Source organism: Nestor notabilis, unplaced genomic scaffold (assembly GCF_000696875.1).
Source record: "Nestor notabilis isolate BGI_N333 unplaced genomic scaffold, ASM69687v1 scaffold5478, whole genome shotgun sequence".
NCBI lineage: Eukaryota > Metazoa > Chordata > Aves > Psittaciformes > Psittacidae > Nestor > Nestor notabilis.
This window is the reverse complement of record NW_009939512.1, coordinates 27,387-54,072: the sequence shown is the minus strand read 5'-3', so window position 1 is coordinate 54,072 and position 26,686 is coordinate 27,387. Positions and strand designations below refer to the sequence as shown.

Sequence of the window (26,686 nt, the reverse complement as noted above, 5' to 3'; positions counted from 1 at the left end):
GTTGAGATAACAGCTCTCCAGTAACTAAGGTATAATACAAACCACTACTGCTACCAATAATAATGATAAGAGGAATAACAAGGGAAAAGGACACAACCGCTCACCACCCGCCGACCGATACCCAGCCCGACCCGAGCAGCGATCTGGGCCTTCTGGGTAACTCCCCCCAGTTTCTATACTGGGCATGACGTGCTGTGGTATGGAATACCCCTTTGGCCAGTTTGGGTCAGGTGTCCTGCCTCTGCTTCCTCCTGGCTTCCCCTCCTCTCTGGCAAAGCATGAGACTGAGAAAAGTCCTTGGTCAGAGTAAACATTACTGAGCAACAACTAAAAACATCGGTGTTATCAGCGTTGTTCCCAGACTGAAAGTCAAAAACACAGCACTGCACCAGCTACTAAGAAGGAGAAAAAATGACTGCTGTAGCTGAACCCAGGACAACAGGTATATCAGTAGGTACTGAGCTGTTAGGTGTGTAACACAGTGCAACTTGATTTCTCTCTTTAAATCCCTTCACACCTCATTATCTGGATTTCCTTTATTTACTTGGTACCACAATACAGAAATACCACATCATGCAGAAGTTTTCCTTGCAGTTATCATCCTGTTAGACAGTATTCCACGAATGCAAACTACCAACCATTCCATGAAAGAGGCAGGAAAACCCTCCGATTTTACTGTTTGAAGAGCTCTTGCTGTGCCTGAGGCTGCTCATAGACTTGGAAAGCCCTCTGACAGCCAAGGCAGCTGAGCTTTACTGGAACCTACAACCTAGAGACTTCCCTTTCTCTCAGGAAATTGCCCTCACCCTGAGACAGGGCAGGTCATCAGAAGTGCAGCTTCCTCTAAATTCTGCTTATTTGTATCATGCGTTTGGTAGTGAGCAAACAGGGCACAGACACACACAGCCACTTGTCCCCCAGTGCCTTGCCCTCAAAAGTGTTTGCGAGGGTATTTATAGGGTTGCTTTCTAACCCCCTGAAAACCTTGACTGATGTATATACTCAAATAGCAGATTACTAACTTATTTTCTCTTAAGCATGTAGGGAGAAACACATGAGCAACTTGGCTGACAGACTGGGTGGGGAGAGGAGAGTGAAGTTTAGGCAAGGAAATGGTAGTAAACAGCTTGGATTGAACTTCCAGGACTTCTTTTTTGTCTCCATCGAAGAAAACTGTCACCATCATGTCTAAGTATCTTACAGGCCATTTACATGGTGTTTACTTCTTGACTGTTCCAATTTTAAGTTTTGCAAACTCGTCTCCTCATTTTATTTTAATGTACTGTGCTGAACTGCTCTGGAAAGGAAAAAGGAATCATGCACCTCAGCCTACTTTCTTATTTCCAGGCTTAAGGCGTAACCTTTATTTTCTTGTCCAGCTCATCTGGCAATGATCAGCCTGATTTGACTCCATGTCGAGAAGCAGCACTGACCATACCTCACTTACATACTTCATACTGCATTTGCAATGTCAAGGTTACGATAAAGAATATTCACATGGCAAGGCAACAAATAGCTTGGAGCATGGTTCATTTTCTACTGAAAAATCTAACAAATGGACATAACAGACATAGCACTACGCTAGAAGTTATGAATTACGAAAATATTAAGGCCTATAATCTACTAAAGCACAGGCAAAACTTACTTAGTATTGACGTATATTGACCTATAATAAAATTATAATAAACCTGAATTGTGTTTCGTTTCTGGAAGGAAACCTGATTACTTAACAGTGTGAAACAGTTTCCAAGTCTGATTTCATGTCAATTATCAGGCAGTTTATAGGGATGCAAAATTAGCACTGCACATCCTCTTTTAAATGCAGACTGATTTGTAGCTTGGGTTCCCAGCTGCATCTTTGGATAATCAAACCTGAAATTAAAACACACTCACAAATGCTTGACCCTTGTGGTTACAGCATGGCCTTACAACTGAAATGGTCCTATGGTAAAAAACTAATCGCTGAATTACATTAAGTTTCCCAACAGCTCAATGTCTACATTGCAAGGTAGGGGCTCTTTCCTACCTGCAGTTCTCTGTAGAGAATTATGACTTTGCCAAAGTCAAATCTTCTATAATACTGCTTACTGCCTTCAGAAAGCTCCTAGTGCAACGAGAACCCTTTGATCTTTTTCTCACAAGTCTCAATTTGGTACCATTGGGTGGATGTTTTCTTTTTTTCAGTTCTTCCTATTAGTGGACAATTTCCTCACCACCTCAGGTGAGGTGCAACTTAGTGCAATATTTATATTCCTTAAATCTTTTTTCTCTGTGACAATGGTTTTATGAGATACTACCTTTTATTACTTAGTAACAAAAAGTTAGCATGGTGCCTAAAACCATACTGTCAACACAATAATCTTTAATCTAAATGAGTTACCACAAATACAAATGGAATTAAAATACAGTAACAGAAGGACATCATACCTGTTTGAATTCTGAGTCTTTTCCCGCCATGACCTGAAGACAGTAGATAACAGGATCACCCTTCATGGGCTGCAGAATCTCCCACGTGATCTCACAAGTGTGATCATTTATCCTCTCTATCCTTGGTGCTGAAGGGAGCAAACACAGAGGTGACGGCAAGCTCCACTTTCCCCATCACTTAATGTCGTTATATTCTGACCACTTGTGAAATCCTGTATTCTAGCTGTTATCTTATCTCACAGAAACAAAAGATTCAGATTCAAATGTGCTCTTCCTGCAACATTTCCTGGAATAACAACTAACAGTTTACACAGGTCTCTCTTGCTCATTTATGTATCATCCAACAGAAAGCACTGCACGTGTGTATCATATGCAAAAACCCACCAACCAACCCATAGCTGCTATGCTTAAAATTATACTAAACATGGTAGGAAGAATTTTCACCTCACTTTAACAGCCTGGTCACTCTCTCCTGGTAAGCAAGGATTCTAAGTACAAACCTTCTTATGTCAAAGAACCTAGAAGTCCCAAGTCTCTCATTTTTTAAGCTAGTATTTTAAAAGCTTTAGGCAATGAAGGAACATTTCCTTACTATCCCTGCCTGCATTTGGAAAAAGGCTTAGCATCTTAAATACCCCTAATATAACACAATACCAAAACCAACTTGTCATCTCCTCATCCCCCAAATGACCCCCCAACTTGTCATCTCCTCACCCCCAAAAAGCACCTTTACCTTTCAAGGCAGCTGGAACAGATTTGGGAGTAGTGAAAACATATTCTTGAGAAAGGGGACCTTCACCAGCTTCGTTACACGCCTGAATACAAAATTTGTATGATGTTGACTCACTGAGCCTTTGTACTTTGTATGTATGACATGGTCCTCTGTATAAGGATACAAACCTAGAAGTGGAAAGAGTAGCTTATTTAAACACAGAAAGGACTTCCAAAGAACCTACAGTTTGGTCTTAAAATCTATGCCCATGATTTCCCAGAATCTAATGAGAAGCCCAGAAATATTTATTTCAGAGTTAAACAGTGTCTTGCCATTACTACAGAACAATAAGCTCATTTTCCAGGGCCATGTTTTTATTTCACTGATCTTTGAAATAAAAATCTCTTGTACATATAGAGTACTATAGATTGTCTCTGGGAAAGAATGATCCTAAGCATTTTCAGAAATCCTTCTGCACCTGAAGCAATGGGAAAGGACAGCAGTTCTCTCTTTCAACAAACTGTTTTATACACTGTTTATTTTTGGCCATCTAGTTCCCCAACATCTTTAGCTTTTCAAAATTAGGTAATCAGATTTTAGCTTTTTGCTCCTTTGCAACTCTCCCTTACTACTGCTAAGAAGGGGTCATGGATCCAGCTGCTCTTGCACATCATTGTCAGAGATGGGTGACTGATGAAGCTCACTCAGTCCTGCAGAATAGGCCAGAGTCACGCTTGCAGCACACACCGAGTCCTGTTGTGAGAGCTTTGTAGACTGGCCACTCTCCTTCACGTTATAATTCTTAAACAGACTGATCTTGGCAGCTCTCATTCGATTTTCAATTTTGGTGTCCCCAGGACACAGCACAAGTTCATCTCTTTCTGCAGAGGTTATCTTCCACTTCAACTCTTCTTTTATGTTTAAAACAGATAGTACCTGCACAGGACCTAGTATTTGGTAATGGCAATGAATTTCTTTCCAGTTATGAGTCTAATTTCTTTTCCTCACAACAGAGCAACTTCACCTAGTAGATGGTTTGTCTCACTGTCAAGCTAAAGCTATTCAGAGATTCAGAGACACTACACTGTGTGGCAGTATTGTTCATTTTACCATTTAGGCAAGGGTACTTGCTGTACCATCAGCTTACATTCCGATTTAACATGAGACAAAGGATCGCTTAAAATAATACATTGTACTATACGAGTTTATTTTCCACTAAAAATAACTGCATATAAAGACAACAGAGTAGAGGATTCATTCCATATATAGAATCCACAAGACTGATTAGACTTGATACTTCCACAAAATACTTGACCAAATGCGAGAGAGAAAAGTGTGCTGGTATGCAACATTTCATAAAACTCTTCATATTGAACTATAAATAAGAACTATGAAGTTTCTGATCTTGTACTTCCCAGCATGGAACACTAGAGCCCTTCTGCCTTACCATGTCCGTGGTAAATTCAGCAAAATTCTATGTATTTTGCCCTTTGCTGCCATCTCCCAAGCATCAGACCACAGTGATACAGGGCAGATTAAAAGGATGCCACAACCAACCTTCCGTTCTTATCCTCCATTTGAAGGTGGTACTGAATGGAGTCAGTTAGTGCTTTTGCAGTTCCCTCTCCCCACTTCAGCTTGAGAGTCTGAGAACTGTATGCAGCACATTCCAGGCGAGGTGGATCTGGGGGAAGAGGCTTCGTTTTCAGTTTTATGGTGTGGCTGAAAGGACCTGCTCCGAGACTGTTCAGGGCTTGAATTCGTACTCTGGTATTTGAAAAAAGAGAATACATTAACTTGAAATCACATTCCAAAAAATAACTGGTCGTTTTCATCATTCACATTCAAGAGAGAACAATGGCACCGAACAGATGGTACTTTCTACAGTGAAGACTTTTATCAATATTATGCTTTGATAGACTGTCGTGAGTATGCAGGAGAGTCACTTTTCTTGCCACAGTTTAAGGAGCTGGATTGTTCCAAAATATGCGTTAGCATATTTGCATCATTCACATTAGCGAAAAGACGCAAAAGCTCTATCAGCCGCTTCAAGAGTGGCCCAGCATCCTGACCCTGCAGGCTTTGTACCAAAAGTTTGGATAGCCACACTGAAGACATAAGGGAAGGAGAAAAAAACCCACCCCTAAAAGAGGTGAATCTGTATCTTTGGCTATTATGTCAGGTGAGCTCCAGGATGACTACAGGGAAGTTTTACGGGCATTCTGAAACTCTCCACTGGTACCACATCTCTGGGTGCTGCAAACACAAGCCATCTTGGGTCTGCTTGGAAAGGGAGAGGGGAAAACTAGAAGTCAAAGGACACGTGGAAGAGGGGTTTGTAGAACTCAAAATTCAGGGATAATGTATTTTTTTTTTGGATACTCCATGGAAAACAATGCTGGCATTAGGTTTACAAAAGTAAGAATTAAAAGGATTAGCTAATAAATTCATTTCTAAAAATGAAAAAGCAGAAAACAGAAATCTGAGGCTCTTTGCATATCTCACAGGTAGCCATAGAGAGCAAAGTGAGCTAATCTCAATATGCCAATGAACATTTGCTTGTCTAAAACATCCAGGTAACTGTATCTAGGTAACTGGAAAAAAGTAATCACAGTAATTAAATTGTGAAACTGTCAATCACACAATTTCAAAATATTGAAACACAAATGGGTGCAGGCTTATGAATAAATATTTCTCCTTCACTACAGTAATATTTAACATTATGATAATTTATTACAGCACAGAACTAAGGTTAATATATGCGATGTTTTATTTGCACAGAGAATAGGCAAATACATTCTATAAAAGCACTTTTGTGGGTAGAATCATAGAATGATTTGGTTTGGAAGGGACCTTAAAGACCATTTAGTTCCAACCCCATGAGAGTGGGGTTGGAATTAGATGGAACAAGATGGAAGATGGTCCCTAGTGGAGAGGACACCTTCCACTAGACCAGGTTGCTCAAAGTCCCACCCAACCTGGCCTTTGCACAGAACTATCTCTGCACTAGAAGCTCCTGGTTTTTATAGTTTGTTGACACAGAGTGCAGTGGCTCTTCAAATTGCCAGCATTACTGTTAAATATGTGTAATACACACAAAACTATACTAGTCTTACACACAGCATTAAAAAAATAGAAACAGATCTTTAAGGATTCAGGAAACTGCCTAGCCAGATGATATCCTAGCTATACTGAAATCAGTGTGGGCTTAAATTCTGACTTCAGTGGGACTGACATTCTCCTTTAACACTGAGGACACAGTTTTGTAACAGGAACGTAGAGTGCCTTCAGGTAGAATTACTGATATTTACATTTCTATTTTTCAGTAACCCTTAGACCAAACATAAAGGATGATTTTAGCAACTAAACACGCAAATGCTTGGTATTTCTGCAGAAAAGACATTGCAAGTTGTGATGAGCTGTCATTAGATCAGATAATCCAGTCAATAAAGACTGGACATGGTCCTTCCTTTGATGGATTTCATCTTGTCAAACAGGTTAGAGGTTACCTATTTATGAAGCAACCAGTCCAAAAACCAGTTATGAATCTGAAACTGTAATCTGAATTCAGTTAAACTGACACATTAACTAGTTACAAGAATACCACAATAAACAAACTAACATAAATTGTTCTTGAAAGAAAGTAAAACCATCTGTTTATGAAGATCATCATTATAAAGCTTCCTTTTGCTCTATGGCCATGCACTAATTCTTCTCTAAGAGTAACGTAAAGAATAAAAAATACAAGGAAACTGAGAAATAAAGAATCGTCTCTTGTGGAATAACAGTAGGTTGTCAAGTAGCTGTACATGGCATACCTGTAGGTAGTATCTGGCTGTAAGCCGTCTATAAAATAGTTCAGAACCTTCCCAACAGTTATTGGCTGCTTATCTCCAAAGTCTATGCTGTAGCCAAGGATTTCAGATCCATGGTCACAAGGTTTTTCCCAGCTTATAGCAAGGCATGTGGAAGGAGAATAGTGCAGACTTTCAACTTCATCTTCACTTAGTCCCCGAAGACAAGTCACAACTGCAGGTACCGAGGCTGGAGTCATACATGCCACTACTTCACTGAAAGGGCCTGCACCTGCGACATTCACTGCCTGCAAAGGCAAAGGAGACCACATTTTTATGGAAGAATCAATTCCCGTTTCCAGATTTCACTAACAATAGTTTTATGTCTTTACCTGAACCCTGCAATAATAAATAGTGGCAGGCAAAAGCCCTTTCATTTCACAGCTGAGCCCAGGCCCACAATAGGACATCTGCATGCATCCTTCCACGCCGCCCCACTCCAGGCGATACTCCGTGACATCAGCTCCATTACTCACTGGAACCTTTAAAATGGATACAAATAGTAAGTTAAATTCACTGACTGAAAAAACCAAAACCAACCAAACTCATCACATCTATATGGTCTTTTCCACAGAAATGTTACCCTCCTGTTTCTTTGCTGATTTTTAATTTAAACCCCAACAGAAAATTTCTTAGCCTATGAAGAAAACAGAATAAAAAAGCTGCTGCTGTTCTGGATTAAATATTCCAAGGCAGCAATCATGCCAAGGTGCAGATAATAATTGCTCCAAAGCATGTTTTTTTCTTTACCCTTCTCTTGAAAGATGAGTATTTGCTACTTTCAGCACTAAGCTATGTGCAGGTAAGTGACTGAATACAAACATTTCAAAGGACAACATTTGACGCTTCTGAGCTGTGACTGATAAGGACTCCCCTTCTCTCACTTACAATGAGATGTGTTTGGTGAGAGAACTAATGCAGCTGTAGATGGCTGTGTAGCTGTCGGTGAGGATGGTGTCATTTCTTAATGTTAGCACTGTTGCTGCTGTAGATCTAAGAGTTCACCTTAACAGAAGTAGGAAAACACAAGCTAATACATGCGGGGATGACAACAAAAGGAGGGGCAGCATTTAATATGCTGAAGGTATGGCTACCAGAGGAACTTCCACAAACAGGATGTGATACAAACTTCAGGAAGTTCAACTATGACAAAGGCAAGCACAAGGTCCTGGACCTGGGAGAACAGTACTGGCTGAGGAGCAACTTTACCAAAAGAAGAACCTGCATGTCCTGGTGAGAAAGTTGCAGATGAGTCAGCAATGTGTGTCTGATGAAGGTGAACTACATACTGGTTGTATTAGCAAAAGAACAGCAAGAAGACTAAAAGGAGTAATGATTCCCCTCTACTCAGTATTTGTACTCCAGTACTGTGTCGTGTCTTGGGCTCCTCCATATAAGATAGACATTGACATAAAGGAGTAAGCCAAATGAAAGGCCACTAAGGGGGACTGCAGTGAAAAACAAAGGTACGGATTATTTGGTATCAGCATGATAGGTAAAGGGGAGATCTTACTGCTGCCTTAAATTACTTACTGGGAGGGTACAAAGAAGATGACAAATTCTTGGAGGTGGCACAGTGGCAAGGTAAGAAGCAAGAGTCATTACTTGCACTGAAGAATATTTTGACTAGACATAAAGGACAAAAAAAATCTACAGCATGAGAAAGTTTGGCCAGAGACAGGTTTATGAAGCTGCAGAATCTTCATCTTTAGAGGCAAGTTAAACTTGATGGGACAAGGCACTGAGAAACCTGACTTAACTTTGATGTTAGCTCTGCTTTGAACAGAAGGCTGAACTAAATGACATCTAGAGGTCCACTTGTACCTTAATTACTCTGATTCTATAAAAGAGACATCTAACATTGGTCAAATTAATCCTACCTGAACATTGTGAGAGATTTCTTCAAACCGTTTTGCCTTGTAGACATTTAAGGAGAGCTCCTCTGTCACGCCCATTAAGAAACATCAATTTTCTACCTTCCAGGTAATACAGTTGAATCTTTTGGGTTTTTTTCTGCACAGTTCTGTAACTCAGCTATTCCACTCCATCTCAAGCCACTGAAAAGCTGTGTTTAAAGAGTATTCCCAGATAGACTCTTCCTTTCTACTAGCTTAATTTTTATCTACTGCATCTTTTTAATCAGATATCTAAATACTGTGGGTTTCTAGGAGACTTTTGCTATGTTATTTTTGATGTAGATATATAAAATTAAATCATCTTATAAAGACAGCAAATGCAGAATAATCCACTGTAATATGTGGCTATATCAGCTCTGAGGAAAGATAACTACACTAAAGAAAAATTTTAAGAGCCTGCACCAGTCAGACATGCAGTGCTGCAGTTATGGCAAAATTCTTAAACAAAAGAACAAAGATCTCAAGTACCCGCAGGCTGCCAACTTACAGCTGTCATATATAATGGCATGATGAATGACTAAGGTTTTACTGACCAAGTACTGGATAATCAGTTAAGAATGTTCAAAATTGTGATTAATAAAATACAGTCTTTAAGATTTAAAGGTTGAAAATGCAGAAGACAATCATGTTCAGATAGGTGTAACAAAGCATTCTTACCTCCCACGACACCTGAGCACATGCAGCAGATCTGCATGCCACTTGAGGGGGCTTGCACTGATCTGGTGGTCCAGGTGCTGTAGTTATTTCACATTTTTCCGAGTAAAGTCCAAACTATTAAAAAGAGAGTTGATAGAAATAAATTGTAAAAATAAAATTACTGTTTTTTAAGTTAACAGTTTACCATAGTTGGATATATCTTAGAGAACCACAGAATATAATAGTAGCCTGAAACTTTGCATTACTTGCTTATAAAATTAATACTTGTGGAATGTGGATTTAGGATTTATTTCAGTATTTGACTGTTCTCCAAAATAGCTGCAAGAACCTTCTTCTCTACAGCAAATGAATACAGAATAAATTTACATTTATTATTAATAAATTACAGAATAAATTTGACATTTCAAACTCTCAGGAAAAACATCAAAGTGCTATCCAAGTCCTTATTTTGAAGTTACATTATGGCAGCACTGTAAATCACACAATTTGTAATTGCCTATTTATATCTATCTCAAAGAAATAAAGGATTCAAAAAATGCTTGAGCTATAAACCACTCTTAGCAGAGGGTGGGTAAGAAGTTAGGTCATGCTTTAAAGCCTTAAGTTACAGACTTGTCCACAAACAGCAACTGGTTTTGGTAGTTTTTATGAAGAGAATGTTATTTAACAAATGAAGCAGCCCTGCCTGCCTCTGTCTTCAAATAAGGACTTTGGAAACAATTAAATAGAGCTTGTTCTACAGCAACAGCGGATTTAAACACATTTAATACTCCAAATAGAGAAAAGAGTCTTGTATCTGATAGAACATGTACTCAGAAGTTAAACTACATATAAAAAAAAGAGCTATGAAATGCTAATGTTCTAGAACACCAACAGTAGTAAAAATAAAGGTCAATTTACAAAGCTGTATACAGAAAATAATTTACTACCTTAGTTCACATGAGGATATTAAAGTTGCAACAATGCTTTGATAAAGTACTTATAATTTTCTAACCATTTCCCAATGCTATTATTCAGATATGAGATGAGGTATTTTCCCTACCTCTAAACCCCTCTTTACTATAAACTGATGTTTACCTGTCTGTTCCCACACAACAATAAGCTATGTGAATCAAATGACTCTCCATTAGAAAATCCTAATTTAAAACTATTGTTGAATGTTTCTTTTAGAAGAGAAGATCCGTATTAGTGATTGCAGTCTCTGGAACTGATTTCATTTCAGACTGTCTGCTTACCCCAGCCTTGTTAGCTGCTCGCAGTCTGAAGTTGTATGTCCTCCCTGGAAGAAGGCTGCCTACTGTGCATTCGACATCAGAGCCTTGGTAAACCTCTCTGTGTTCATCCGTGTCTGTCTGACACATTTCCAGACCATAGCAGGTAATGGGTGAACCACCATCTACCTGAGGTGGTCCTAAAAATCAGAAAGAATGAAAAGCTCATTTGATTTTAACACATAACACATTTGTATCCCTTACACTCACTAACAGTTATAGAATTACCCCAGCGCAGCTGAATTTCTCTTGCTCTTGGTCTACCCTGTAGCCTTGGAGGCTGGCATGGGCCAGGAACCACTGCTGGTGTCTGCACCAGTAAAGGATCAGATGCCTACAAAGGAAAGATAGATTAATGAAAGGGCCAGAACAAACATTATCTATTACGCCATGAGTAAAGGCAAATAATTGAGTCAGAATCAGGATCTTCCATTTTATGAACTACATATACATGAAGGTGCTTAAGTAATCTGGTATATATTTCTCATAACATCTATATAAAATATGCTACAGTAATAACACAATATGAAAAATTAACTTTTGCTTTTGTGTTTTGGTACACATGCAAGAGGTACAATTAAAAACTGTGGTTAATTATCAGTACAAACCTAGCATAGGTGCTTGTTCTATGTAAACTCATTCTCTTTTCCAACAAAGTGCAGTTTAATAATTTCTAAAACCTTACTCTAAGGGTTGTATACTTTCTGTACAAGAATCTCTCAGAGAGCAAAAGGTGGGCAGAAATGTCAATCAGAAGAGACTGAAAAACATTGAAATTTCAACTTTTTCATTGCTTAGTAATACCTGATGTGTAACAAACCACCTCTGATTTGAAGTGCGTGCAAAAATACATAGCATAACAAGCAGCAGATGGCATTGACTATTCTGGATGCAGACAGAAATGAGTCAGTGTGTGGTAATTAGCTTCAGTGTGATACAGAACAAATGTGAGTTGGTAAGCCTTTTAGTTTACAGAAGAGATGTATTTTAGAGTTTCATTTCACAACTGCTTTCTACATATGTTCCAGAAGAGTTGGTTGGAAGCTCTGCTGCTTTTCAGTTCTTTTGAAATGTACTGTTGCACTAACAACTGATGCTACTTAAAAAGTAGAATGTTTCTCATAAGGCATATGTCCATGACAAGCTACAGAAAGTTTAATTACATATTTCTTTACTATTCCTCTGTGGATTTCTGACACCTTCATCTGGACTTTCTGAAAGTTATTTGCTTGCTGGTACTCAAATGTTTACTCTTAACTAATGGAATAGGGTTGGGCTGAGGGGAAGGAGGCTGGCAGGACAAAAGTCTCCAAAGACATACATGCATTTGTGGTTAGGAGGCTGGAAGCATACTGCCTTCCCCATTCCCTTGTACCACAGCAAGCTTAGCTCTGGCAACAGAGAAAGCACTGCAGCTGAGCCAGCACTGAAGGGGTCCAGATTTATTCTTAAGACAAGGTAGCTGTGGGCAAGGCTATCTTTGCAGAAGACTTCTATGTGGAGGAAGAACACGTATTAAAGGGAGGCTGGAGAAGAAATGGCAAACAAGAAGAATGCAAGGCTGTAAGACTTTCAGGAGATCAGCTTGACAGTGAAGCCCTGCTGCAAGTCTGTAGAGAGCCAGGGCTGGCTTTGTTACACTTGCTGTTGGGAAGAAGGGAGAAGAAAACTGCATGACATTGTGACACTGGAGGCTGAACTACACCACAGAAGGGACAGTGCAAGTGTGTATGTAATGTGTATATATGAAGGAGCATAGTGAGGCACACCAAACTGGTTGGGAATACTGACAAGTGGGGCTATGTAAACATTTTGATTGTGACTGAGACAGCATGAGAAGAGACTATGGAGCACAACCCTGTAACGCCAGGGGAAACACTGTCCTCCCTTGCCTGCTGGGCTGACTTGGCTGCTCAGGCAGAGTACTCCACCCATCACATAGAAAACATTAAATTTGCACTGCTGTATTGGGTTAGGCCTTAAGGACTGATGTTCTACCAACGCATCACACAGGAAAAGACATAATATCTACTTCTGTAAATAAAAAAAGAATTTTAAACAAAACACAATATCAGAAAAGAATATTCACATGTATTTCTTTAAGAAATGGGCAGAAACTTGAAATACTGTGCATCGATACTGGAAATTTCTTCAGGTACTAATTATGGCTATTTTGTTAGGCACTTCTGTACAATATTTGCTGATTAACTACTGGACCAGATTTTAAGAGTGAAGAGTTTTATTAAATAAAAATATTAGCTCATATTACCGTGCTTTGTCCTCCTTCCCCAACGCAATATACACGTAACCGATAGGAACAGCCAGGATTTAGTCGGTCACACACATGCTCCCTAGCAGCTCCACTGTATATTGTGTCCCACTTGTTTCCTGAAAGGTTAGGAACAAGTGTGCAATGAACCAAGGTGTAATTTGCCACACTTCAGTACCAGCCACAGTAGGGATCCTAGCTTCACTAAGTAAATATGTGCCTGATGTTTATAAAAAAAATTAAGGCTTGCTTTGAGTTTCCTGGAAAAAGATCCAATCATTTCATAGTTTCCCAGGTAAATTTTTGTAGATCTGCTGAAATATCTTCCTTATTCACATCAACTAGGAGAGAACTTACTTCTAATGAAGTAGTTACTACTGGACTAGAAAGCACATTCAAACATAATAACCAAATAAACAGGAAAGCTACAAATGCAAAGTTTTTCATGGAAAAGAAACTTCTAATGACAGCATTAATTTTGCAGACTGTTACTACAGTTTACAGTTGATAAAGCTTGTTCCTGCATTCCCTGAATGGCTCAGCACCATCTGAAATACTGATTTTATTCTTGCTATTCAGGCAGATTCTTAAATCAGAAACTCTTTAGCATTCTCTCTCTCTCTCTCTCGAAGAGATCAAGCAGGGAATGTGGGGACTTTTAATTAAATCTCAATCAACTCAGTACATCACAGAATTTAGAAGACTGAGTATGAAACATAATGCACAGCTTGCTAAATCTACATGAAAGATCATTCCAAACTGACTTAATGTGGACACATGATGGAGTAAGGAAAGCAACAGACTAAGTATCAAAAGAACCACACCTGAGACCCCTTGACAGGGCTACCATTACCACAGTGTGCTGTCTTAATTCCCAGTGTGACTGTTTCTGAATTTATGAAGTTACTTAAGAGGTCTAGATTTTAAAATAATTTAGCTGAATAGCTTTATGCCCAGTTTAGAAATAGTTAATTTCCTTTCTGTATGAAAGAACAGAAAGGCAAATAGCAGAAAGTTATTTCAACGGCATTACTGTTCTCCTTTAATAGTGATAAATGGAGCACTAGTTTTTCTTTCATCTATCACACATCCAACTGTTTCGCACCCTAAAATGTCTGAAATGTGTCATTTCATTTCCAAAACAAAATACACCTCATTAATAAGTAAACCACAGAGCACCTCTTTTGACACAGTTTTGAGGCATACTCTAAGGCAGAAAAAAAAGAACCTCCTGTAGACAAGCATCAACACCCCTGATTTTTTTAATGGCAGTCTCTTGCAATACCTCTCCCTGTCATAATACACATTTTACTCCTCCCACAGGCGCACATATACAGGGAAAAACCCCACAGCTGAATGCCAACATATGCTCCTAATACTTACCATTTAAGCCTTCAGACATCTCTACAACATATGTATTTATTGCTGCTCCTCCATTGTCTTTTGGTGGATCTATAAAAAACCAGTAATATTACAAATGAGGTAAATTCAATGGTTTTGTAGCTTTTGGAGAGAATTTACAAAAGACAAAATCAATAGCTGACTGGAGATGGGTACTTATTTAGATAGACAGCATCCTAGGTCAGGATAGCCACATATCACTCAAATTCTCCACTATGTGAAGCTGCCAGCTCACAACCCTACCATATACTCTACAGATGAAGAGTGACAAGTGAATCAGACACCCTGGAGATGCTACAGCAAATGTGTCTGTTAGTCTGACATGCTCCGAAGGCTGCCTGTTTGTGGTTTCAGAGACATAGCTCCTAACGGTCCTGTAATTTGGACTGCAGACACGAAAAGATTATCACACTGATTTGCATATAAGAATATTTCAAAATGATCTAAGGGCAGGATTTAAAAAACCTAAATAGTCTGGGAGGGAACAGAAGTCAGGAGTTGCTGAAACCTCATCTCTGGAATTTTTAATACATCACTAGAAATTGAGTGCACTATCCTCCCTGCTATAATATTCGTGTACAACATGTGAACCTACAGACATATAATCCTGCAACTCTTTTCTGAGAGCTGACTTAGAGACCAGCAATATTAGAATAATGTGGGAAAAGAATACTTTGGACAAACATAAAGACAGCATGATACTTCAACACAGAAAGGTACTGCTGCCTTAACATTACATTATGTATGTGTTGGATGAAATGGTGTTGCCTCTTAGGCAAGGGTTACTATCATATCACACGTTAAATAAAATGAGACTTATTATATAGCATATAGCACTTTCTTGGTTGGAAGGTAACAAATTACTCCAAATAAAAAATAGAATGACCACATTAGTTATCAAATTAAGATAAGAAGTTTACCTCTGACTATAAATAATACCTTTAACTGTTTGATTTTCTGCATCACACAGTACTGTTTCACCTTCTATTCCACAGCATAAGGCTAAAAAAACCTGAGCTTATAGAAAAGTTTCTTAAGAATCTTAGTGAATAAAAATATTTTTGTATCAAAACCAAATGCTGAAGAGACAGGTTGAACTTGATCTTTTCGTTTGATACAAACCCACACTGTCATGGCATCTACTTTTTGTGCCAGAGAAACACAACTTTGTAGTACACAAATTAACACTACTGTTTTTTTAATTGCTGTAGTCCCTTGCAATAACAGTGCCTGTTATAATTTGTATATTATTCTTCCCACATAATCACCCTATTATGCTTCTACCCTAAGTATTTTGAATCAGTATTTTCCTCTTAGTTTCAGGAAAACAAATCATAATGGTTCAGTTAACTGGAATGTTACTGAAGTAAAACTTGGACTTCTATATGCAAATACATACTAAAAAAATATATATATAAAAATTGTATGTGTGTATATACACACACACATATATGTGTGCATATATATGGATGTGTAGATATATATTATATTATTATATATAAAATACAGAGGACATACTGTAAACAGAGGTGGACAGCAATCTTACCCCAGATTATTTTAAAACTCTGTGCATGAATTTTTCCTTTCACTGAGGGTTTTGAAGGTACCCCAGGCTTGTCTGCACACGTAATGTACTCCACTGTCTCACTTGGACTGCTTTTCCCTTCTGAGTTATAGGCAATGACCTGCAAATACATTAAAAAATATTATAACAGAACAAATGCACTGGCTAGTGGTATGCTGTTCACTGTTAATGGTAAGGTCAAACTAATGTATATGTATGCTTAGACAGACAGCTACATAACAAATTATTACAAGAACTAAAGCTATTATATACCTTTGTTTTACATTTTCATCAGTCTCACCATTAAACTGTCACTACACTGAGATTAAAAATTCCTGCAAACTGCAAGCAAAAAAAATCCTTAAAAAAGCCCCCAAAGCCCTAGTAATTGTGAAGCATAATAATAATAGTAGTAATAACAACCACCACAGTAAGAGAATAACCTTCCATATCTCCCAAATTTCAAATGTGGGTGCATAAAGTTCAGCTTCTACTTAGGATGCTTAAGAGTTGCCTGACTGTAAAAGGTGATGAGGACATGCAAGTCTCAGTGACATTAACGGAATGTATACGTGCTCAATATAGCACAAGCCACTTTATTTCAACTCAAGGATCTGAAAACTTGTTTTTTTAAAACCATCCAAGATACTCAGAAATTAAATAGGTCTAAGAACAATTCCTCCTTACAGAGTTGCACCATTCATTGATAATGAACTAGATGCATGAGAAAAAAGCCTTTATTAAAGCATGGAAACAAAAGATGATGAAAAAGACATACTGCAAAGAGGCCATTTTTAAACTTCAACTGAAGGAACCTGGAAGTATTAAAAGTTTAATTTCAATTTCTTCCCACTGAGGTAAAAATATTTTAATGTAAGTAAATAAAGAGCAAAAAATGATGCTTTACCAACTGCTAAAGAAACCTGTATAATTGGGATGAATTAAGTAGAGCTCTCATGCTACTACAGTACCTTCTTTTAAGGAAATATATTCAGAGATAAAAGAGTGTTTGTATGGGTAAGTTGTATTAACAGCAAAGGTGGTATAAACTCTTCAGTCCCAGGGAAAACTATGGCAAATATGGAAGTTATTTACAAGCACATGAAGTACAAGGAGGTAATTAGATTTATCAAGGGTAAATCATGTTTGACCAACCTGAGTGCCTTCTAAGACGGAACAACTCGCTCAATAGATGAGGGGAGAGCTGTGGACATCATCTACCCTGATTTTAGTTTGACGTGGTCTCCCACAACATCCATGTAGACAGGCTGGTAAGATATAGACAGAACAGATGGACCACAAGATGGGTGCAGAAAACCTGATAGAACGCCAGGCTCAAAGGGTGGTGGTTAATGGTTTGAAGGCAAATTAGCAGTTGCTCATGATTGGATTTCCTCAGCAGTCAATTCAATGTCAGATATTTAGAAGTGAGCTGAATGGCAGGATCACCTGGATGTGACTGTGATGTGAATATACCCTCTGCTGTTTTGCATATGGACCAAAGCAGGAGCAGAGAGAGATATGCTGGAAGGAAGAGCCACCATACAGACTTTGACAATCTGGAAGACTGCATCAACAAGAACCGTATGAGCTTTGACGAAGACAAAGTCTTGCACCTGGGATGGAATAATCCAAGCAGCAGCACAGTCTGGGATATGACTAGTTAGTCAGCTTTTCTTTTTTCAGCTCTGCTGAGAAGGACCTTGGGATTCTGGTAGAGAGCAAGCCTAATGAATCAGCAAAGCATCCTGGCAGTAGCAAAGGCAAATTGTTCTGTGGGCTGCATCAGGAAGAATTTAGCTCCAGAACGAGGGATGTGATTATGCCATTTAACTCAGCTCTTTTTAAACCATGCCTGGAATACTGTGTGCAGTTTTGGTCCTCCTGGTTCCAGAGACACACCGGGAAACAGGAGAGAGTTCAGAAGAGGGCCAGCATGATGATTAGAGGGTTGGAGAACCTGATACAGAAAATAGGCTGAAGGTTTATTCTGTCTAAGAAAAAAGAAGTTTCATTAAGGGGGATATAATCACAGCCTTCTAATACCTAAAAGATAGGTATAGAAGAGATGAAGATACTGTCTTCACAAGGATCTGTGATGACAGGACAAGAAATTGTAGACATGAAATGTGTTGGGGAAAATTCTAGCCAGATATAAGAAAATAAATTAATCACCATGAGAACAGGCTGCCCAGAGAAGAGGTTGAATCTCCCTCGCTGGAAATACTCAGGTCTCAGATCAACAGGGCTAGAACAGGGTTGAACTGCCTAACCCGAGATGCTGCTTTCCACACAAGTTTAACACAGGTGATCCCCAAAAATCCCTTCCAACCTGGACTTTTCTGTGATTCTAGGAAAACGAATTGCTATTCTTTACTTTCTAGTTGTGTCTGCAGTTAGTTTACTCTGTATTCCCATTTGTTCAAAGCTGAACAACCTAAAAAAAGGTTTTCTGGCTTTTATAGTTGTTCTAAAAATGAGCAGAATTGAAATGACAGCAGTAATGTTAGCACAGATTGAGAAAAGCACATACGAGCTAACAAGACTCTCAGACATTAAACCTCCTGACACAGTTTACAAGATTAACAATCATCTGATTGTCTTTGCACCCTTACAAATGAATAAGCACAGTTAGTATTTATATATGGCAATAAGGCTTCCAATGGTTCTAAAGATTCTTCCAAAAGCCTTAAGGAATATTACTACTAATTAAGTCTTTCCCCTGTATAATAAAAATTAAAGACCTGATTAACACAACATTTGTTTCTTCTTTATGCCCTGTGAACGAGCAAACAGAGAATTCCATTTATTGTTTTGTTAAGAAAAATAGGGTATAATCATTGAGGTTTTTTATTTTAATGACAAAATTAGGATGTGTAAGTTAACTATGTATTTACTAGTAATGGGTATGATTAATATATAGAATTGCTTTCAAAGGAAGACTAAGATCAAGTCCTGCAAAAGCTAGTTTCAAGGTTATTAGCTGTTTTTTAGATCATGTGTGACCATAACAGTCTTAGCTTGGTGCAGTCCTTGGAATACACTGCATATTTTAAATTATTTAAATATTAAGCTATGTAAAAAAAAAAAAAAACAAACCAAGAAGTACTGCAAGATTAATCCCCATCATAACCCTTTCTAGTTAAGAAGCTAATCATCTTCAACAGTGCAAAATACCTGCTTTCATTTGAAAAGGAGTACTTAATGTTTCACTGTCACCTCAAAACAAATCAACCAGCCCTTAAACTGCTACCTTTCATATTGCAAAGATGCTGTTCCTCAGCAGTTCCCAATTTTTCCTTAGGAAATGGTACTTTAGGTGTAAGCAAGACAACAACTATCAATGTTTTTTCCCTTGAAGACGGAGATGAGATTATTCTGACTCTACTTCATACTGTGGGACATGCCCTAAGCTTTGCTCCAAAAACCAAGCAACTGCTTGAGAGTGCCTTACAACATAGGACTGCCCAGGTTAGAAGGGACCTGAAAGATCATCTGGTCCAATCTTTCAGGGAAAAGCAAGCCTAGGTGAGATTATCTAGCACACTGTCCAGCTGTATCTTGAAAGCACCCAGTGATGGGTCCACCATCTCCCTGGGGAAGTTGCTCCAGTAACTGGTTTTTTCACTGTGAAAATTTTATTTCTTACATCAAGATGAAACTTCACCCAGTGCCAACTTGCACCTATTACCCTTGTCCTCTCCATGTGGCTCCTTGTGAAGAAGAGAGCCTCCCTCCTCTTTGTAGCCATCCTTTAAGTACTGGAAAACTGTGAGGAGGCTCCCCCGACCCTTCTCTTCTCCAGGGAGAAAAGATCTAATTCCTTTAGTCTTTCCTTATAGGGCAGGTTCTCCAGCCCTTTGATCATCTTTGTGGCCCTCCTCTGGACCCTTCTCCAGTCTGTCTGCATCTGTCTTGAACTGTGGGAACCAGAACTGAACACAGTACTCTGGCTGCAGCCTGACGAGAGATGAATGAAGTGGGATGATCACGTCTCTTATCTCTGCTAGTAATGCCCCTGCAGATGTAGCCCAGGATTCAATTTGCCTTTGGTGCTGCAGTGTTGCACGGCTCACAATCAGTTTGTCCACCAGGACTGCCAGGTCACTTTCAGCAAGACTGTTCCGAGCCTATACTGGGCTGTGGTTATTCTGACCCAGGTGCAGTACTTTGCACTTGCCTGTTAACTTTCATACTGTTCTTGCTAGCCCACTCTTCTAGCCTGGACAGGTTAGAAGAATGGTCTAGCACCAACTTCTCTGTAAGATGGATTTCCCTTCTGATGTGCTCATCTCACTACTTAGCTTGGTGTAACCAGGAAACTTGGTGAGGATGCTTTTAATTCCATCATCTAGATCATTTGTGAAGATGAACAGCATGGGGCCCCATATTGATCCCTAGGGGATGCTACTTCTGACAGGCTGAGTAAAAACCACTGATCACCACCCTCCGAGTGTGGCCTGTTGGCCAGTTTTCTAGTCATCTCACAGATCACATATCTAATCTGTATCTTGCCAATTTGTCCAGAAAGCTGTGGGAAACAGTGTTCAAAGCTTTGCTGAAGTCCAGGTGAACAACATTCACTGCTCCCCCAGACCAAATGGAAGTGTTACTTTGAGGTACAAGGTTATTGGGCTAGTCAGGCATGTTTTGCCTTTGGTGTAGGCTTTTCCCAATCACCTGCTTTATTTGATCTGTAATAGTTTCTAGGAGAATGCTTCCATTACTTTCCCAGGGACTGAAGTAAGAATAGACCTGTAGCTTCATGAGTGCTCCTTTGGGCCCTTCTTGTAGATGGGTATAACCTTTACCTTCTTCCAGTCATCAGGGATATCCCCTGATATCCATGGCCTTTTGATGATAGTGGCCTTGCAACAATGTCAGCCACGTCTCAACATCCTGGAGCGGATGCTGTCTTAGCCCATAGATTGATGTGGGTTGAGCCCTTGCAAAAGGCCACAGCCCAGACCTTCCTCTACCACCAGTGGATCAACACACGCTTTGTTATGGCTACCTGATCCTATGATCTCGTGTCCAGCTATGCTGGGAAAGACAGAGGCAAAGAAAGTATCAAGAACCTCTCATGGCATTTTTAACTTGCTTCCCTACCCTGCTTAGTAACAGGCCTATGTATATCTTCCCTGTGCTTCTGCTTACTGCTCATGTATCTGAAGAACCCGTTCTTGTTCTTGACATCTTTGGACAATTTAGTTCTAGCTGATCCTCAGCCTTCCTGACTGCATCTCTGCATGTCCTAAGGTCCTTACAGCCCTTGATGGCTATCTGGCTGCCTTTCCATAGCTGGTATGTTTCTTTTTTTGCTTTTAACCACACCCAAAAGTTCACTGTTAAGACATTGTTAAGCCAGAGTTTACCCTGAGCTAACAAGTTCAGCCATCAAAGCTTTTTAGAATGGGCTCAGCACCATGGTAATATGAATGATTTACTAACTTGGGCTCAGTCCTATGCTAGCACCAATAAATGGGGTTTTTTTGACTGAAGTTGCTCCTTACCCGAACACTTTCAGATGTGTTTAGAGTCTATCAAAGCTACACCAAGTAATATTACACACGTAGAAGCCATATTAAAAAATCCAACTGTAAAGAACATTGACTTGTGGCCTGGAATTTCAAGATAACTGTGTTATGCCTTTGCTAAGGTTCTCATTCCTTCTGCAGAGATGATTAATGAATCAGGTGTTCAACCACTAGTCTTAAGAGACTGAAACTGTAAGAAACTGGCATCAAATTTGATTTTCCTTAGAAAATGCCCTCCCCACTTCTGAGTTAACATCAAGCTACTCTGGTGAAAAAACCCAAAACAACCAACCATAAACCAAATATATAAAAAACTCTTACCCTAAATTTGTATTTTGTACTACGCCTCAAATTCTTCACTGTGTAGGTAAGATCGTCACCATCATATTTTGGCTTGAAACCATATCCCTGCAGAATTAAAAAGGATTACTTGAAACATTGTATTTTCAGGCTAGACCATGCAACGTACTTCATACAAATAAATTACTGTTTCAGACTGTCATTGTTATGCTCCTTTGACAAAATAAAAAAGGCAACTTCATTGTGTAAACACAAAGGGGTTTTTTTGAAAAGGGAGAAATTAATTAATAGAAAGAAGAAAGCTGTGTGGCTGGGTCACAGCAATTACAAGTCATTAGCTTAATTTAAGAAAATACAGATCCTTGTAGAATAGTCTAGCAAAAGTAATCACTGTTACACTTCACACAATAATGTACCAAACACACACATTATAGTCTTTTCTTATTGAGAATAAGTAGTCTAAACTTACTGAGTTCTCATCCTCCATCTCTAATATATATGAGATTCCTTCATCTGACGGTGTTCCTGAGGGTTTTGTCCACTGTAGGGATAGCCAAGTAACTCCAGCATTAATCAGCAAAGGACTTGCTGGTGTGGTTGGGGCAGTGCCTGAGGTATGATACAGGACTTCTTCACTAAAACCACTGTTTAAAACAGACAGTATGTAAACTATCTAGACACAGTAATTAATATCTAGAAAAACATAATTCTTACTAAGTACAGCAATGACAGTTTCTTGCACATGTGCACAACTGGGAGTTGCAAGCTGGTACATGCAGATGGCTTAACTTGCCCATGAGTCCGTCAGTAAGAAAACATCTGAACAAGGTTAACATGTTCATAATTGAAAGATAACTTTGCAGGATATAATTACAATGTTTTACTAACCAAAATGTTTTGCTATTTCATATTAAGTCATTATTCTAAAACAGTTGAGGTCTATATGCAATAACGTAGTAATACCAGTGTTCTTCCTATTCAAAATGAAACCCTGAAGACACAAAAGCATATATGGGAAGACTTAAAAAAAAATTTTGCTTCCAGACAGCAATTATGTGCTTCAAATATACTGTGAAGTCCCAGTTTCTCTAGTGTTTCAGAAAATAATAGAATAATAGCCTCATTCAGTGTTAGGTTACTTTAAGAGTTGCCAGTATGGAAGTCTTATTGCAGAACAAATAGAGTGTGCGCCAGTGAATCTCCTAACCTTATTTGATGATGCTTAGCTATACCTTGAAGTGAAAATACAAATAAGTTACATGAAAAGACCTACTGTAAACCAGAGGGACCCTAAAGTCAGTAAACAGGCACTATGCTTGCACAGATGGTCTGACACCTATCTGGTTAGACTAAGAAAACCCCACCTGTTCTCAGCTGGCATTTGCTGCTTCTGCATCAGATCTGAAGTAACGTCTACAGGCTGAAGAGCTAGTCTAGGATTTTTTAAGCATGTGAAACTAATGTCACAGATGTGATTTTAATCTAAAAGTGATACATTACCTAAGTGAGCATCAGAAAGCCCTGAAAACAAAATTCTCTGCATGGCTTAAACAACAGTAACAGGTAAGTATCTTGTGTGTCAGAACCTGACCTTCCTGAAAAATCTCAATACAAAGATACCTCAACTTCACTTTCTCTCTTACCCAGCCTATATTATAATACTGCACAAACTGTAAATTTTGGTCTGCTCTAAAGTATTTTTGGCATTAAAAAAAAAATTAAAAAGAAATATTACAGACAACTCAGTGTTGAAAGCACCCAAAGCAGACATACGGTCTGTGCGGATATGCAGACACTGAAAAACACTGTGAAGCAAGAAACAAAAAAGTGCAAAATAAGAGAAAACTTCTTAAATTTGGGGGGAATAGTAATTTTTTCCTTGCAAAAAGTCACAAGCAAGCAAATTCTGAAATGAAGCTGATGTGATACCTACTAAAAAAATTTTCCAGCATTATCTAAGGTAGGCTAGAGAAAGCATGAAGAGAGGCTAAACAAATACTAACCCTACCTTTAATCACAAAAAACTACTGAAGGGAGTCACCTTACCAGCAGACATAAGGTAAAAAACCCCACACCTTTAAAAGATTTAATGTCTTTACTTGATTGACCCACTCCAAAACACACTGAAATCATATAAGTATTCCAGTAATACCCACATTTGAAAGACAATTCACTTAGGAGTACAACAGTGCTATATATTTTTTAAACAGATTTTTTTCCCGTTTTCTTTAGCCACTCTTTCAAGTGTGGTTAGAATCAAATTTAAAAAGATGAGTAACTCAAAGATAAAATACCTGTCCCTGCTGGCAAAATCATTTAGACAAAATTCTGTCTCCATATGCCTAAAGTTCTCAACATTCTTGACAAGGAATCAGGCACTCTACCCTAATAAATATTACCTCAAGAGACTTCTTAATCAAATAATACCATAAAGACAATAAATGTCAACTTTACAAGGTCATGAAATACTGATTTAAAAATCTATTTGGTATGATTATTTTAAGAAGGGTACTTAACTGGTCAGTACCTTCTACCAGCTTATGCTGCAGGAATCTGTAATATGTGCAGGTATTCCTAGAGGGTACATTTGCATTCAGACGTAACAGCAGAACAGGAAGACAGCCTGAGCCCTGTACCCTACAGTTCCAACTAAATCTCATTAAGACAAAGTCCAGGGGCAACTCAGAGAATAATTCGTTCTAGAAACATCATCCAGAAGGCAGTAACATAATAAACACTGTGTTAGAGCACACCAAAAGTCATTCTAGCCCACCACAGTGCCCTCTGACTACAGTGTCCAAAGCCGGTGTCTAAGAACACATGGGAACCAGAACTATACGCAACACATTCCCGGAGTGCTTCCCAAAGCCTCCAAGCACATGTCTCAGATCTGCACCAGTTGTGGTTTTCACATGCTTTATAGCCTGCAAAGGATTTCTTATGCCCAGCACGAATTATAATCCCAGGTCTGGCTGTCCTTTAACACTGTCCGAGCAGGCGTTACTCTCTCAAGCATCAACTTGTGCCAGCTGAAGGACACACAACACGCCCCCTCTATTTCATGCTATAAAAACACCACTCTGGTGAGCTGCAGCACAATGCTCATAATATTGCAAACACTGAATTAAAAAAACAAATGGAAATCACAATTTTAGGCTGACAGCTCGAGAGGGCCTGTTTTTATGCCACATAGCCCAAGTGTTACCCAGTATTCTCTGCTGAAGTCAGATGTCATTCATTCAAAAATTCAAAACAAAGTCTTTAACTCTGCAACTTTTGAAAAGTAGCAATGAAAAGTAAGAACTCCATATTCTAAGAATTCGTAATAAGCTCTAGAACATCAAAAGAATTCAGTGATATGGTTATGTCATATTCTGTCGATTGCCCAGGGTAACAGGAGACTGAAACCTTATCTAAAGGTACATATCCCAGTAACAGAACATGGCGAGAAGCACAATACAGATACACACCTACAGGTGGCAGCAGGGGTTCTGATAGACTTCCTCCTCTAGCAGAGTTACTGACGCCTATTTATACTGGCATCACTACAACTATGAATTTAAGGAAGTATGATAAGCCCTGGAAAATTGCTACACCAGCATCAGGAACTAACATGAGATCTAGCACCATGTCACACTTCCCTGGAAACAAGAGTAGCAGAGAGCATAGTATAAGGTACACCAGGATCAGCACAGCAGCAGCACAAGCACTGCAGCATTTTAACTATTCAATTAACTCACTTTGGCCGAGGTGCTTGTCTTTTAGCATCATCCCCAGAACTTTAGAACAAGTGCTTACTACATCAGACACAAAAGACACGATTGCACTGAATGTGTGTGTCTCTACAATGCAGAGCTTAGCCAAAAATTCTATTACAAATACATGCAGCAGGAAACACATCCAAGGTAGCAACTGCAGTGGTCAACATAGATCTACAAAGACAGAAGCTAAAAACCAGCACAGCCTGAGCTGATTTCAAATGAGAGCAGCCATGTTGTCTGTGCCATGCTCAAGCTCCCATTGTAGGGGCATTGTGTACAAATGTCTGAGCAGGCTGTTCACAAAATCAGGCTAAGTCTGGCAGAAGAAGCTGTACAGCACTTAACATATTAAGTATGCATATACATTGTGATTGTGGTATGTAGCCAAAGTATGGCTGGGCAAAATACATTATGCTGTGAATCACAGAATAGCTGAGGTTGGAAGGGATCTCTGGAGGTCATCTTGTCCAACCTCCCCTGCTCAAGCAGGGTCACAGGTAATCTGCAAACCAAACAATCCAATCATACTGTGAATTAACTATGCAGCTGGACTACATGATCACTGTAGGTCCTGTCCAACTGAATTATTCTATATTCTATATTCCATTTCATTCCAGTTGGACAGAAGACTTTTTTCTTTAAATACCATCATACATTCTTCCTAAACAAGCACACGCATGCATATGCATTCTGTATTTATGTATGTAACAGTAGTATTTACCTCATTCCCACGTCATTTTTGGCTGCTAGCCTAAAGGTGTACCCCATTGCTGGTGATAGTTTAGTAATTCTATACTGCTTCTGTTGGCCATAATAACACTGGCAAAACTCTCCGTTTCCTTTTCCCTAAAAAAGAATAAGTTAATCACATTATTCACCCTGTTACGTATGTGTCCATCAATTAAAGTAACACACAAACGTGAAGCAAACTCATTCTATGAATGAAACATAACTCAAGAATCTCCCACAGAGGTAGTTTACAAAACTTTGGAGGTATATTGAAGGCTTTCTTCCTTC

At 38.9% G+C, this 26,686-nt stretch overlaps 1 protein-coding gene across 1 annotated transcript in view; it reads right to left on the bottom strand.

Moving 5' to 3' along the window:
• Nucleotides 1-26,686, bottom strand: part of FNDC3A (fibronectin type III domain containing 3A) — a 50,904-nt gene that overhangs the window by 1,433 nt on the left and 22,785 nt on the right. Inside the window, exons 9-22 of the mRNA XM_010019895.1 lie at nucleotides 26,391-26,515; nucleotides 22,378-22,552; nucleotides 21,930-22,016; nucleotides 16,054-16,192; nucleotides 14,490-14,558; nucleotides 13,107-13,225; nucleotides 11,066-11,171; nucleotides 10,802-10,977; nucleotides 9,567-9,680; nucleotides 7,326-7,475; nucleotides 6,958-7,241; nucleotides 4,697-4,906; nucleotides 3,161-3,327; nucleotides 2,428-2,555 (exon numbers count right to left, since the gene is read on the bottom strand). Coding sequence (XP_010018197.1) covers nucleotides 2,428-2,555; nucleotides 3,161-3,327; nucleotides 4,697-4,906; nucleotides 6,958-7,241; nucleotides 7,326-7,475; nucleotides 9,567-9,680; nucleotides 10,802-10,977; nucleotides 11,066-11,171; nucleotides 13,107-13,225; nucleotides 14,490-14,558; nucleotides 16,054-16,192; nucleotides 21,930-22,016; nucleotides 22,378-22,552; nucleotides 26,391-26,515 — 2,049 coding nt within the window. The remainder of the gene's footprint in view (nucleotides 1-2,427; nucleotides 2,556-3,160; nucleotides 3,328-4,696; nucleotides 4,907-6,957; nucleotides 7,242-7,325; nucleotides 7,476-9,566; nucleotides 9,681-10,801; nucleotides 10,978-11,065; nucleotides 11,172-13,106; nucleotides 13,226-14,489; nucleotides 14,559-16,053; nucleotides 16,193-21,929; nucleotides 22,017-22,377; nucleotides 22,553-26,390; nucleotides 26,516-26,686) is intronic.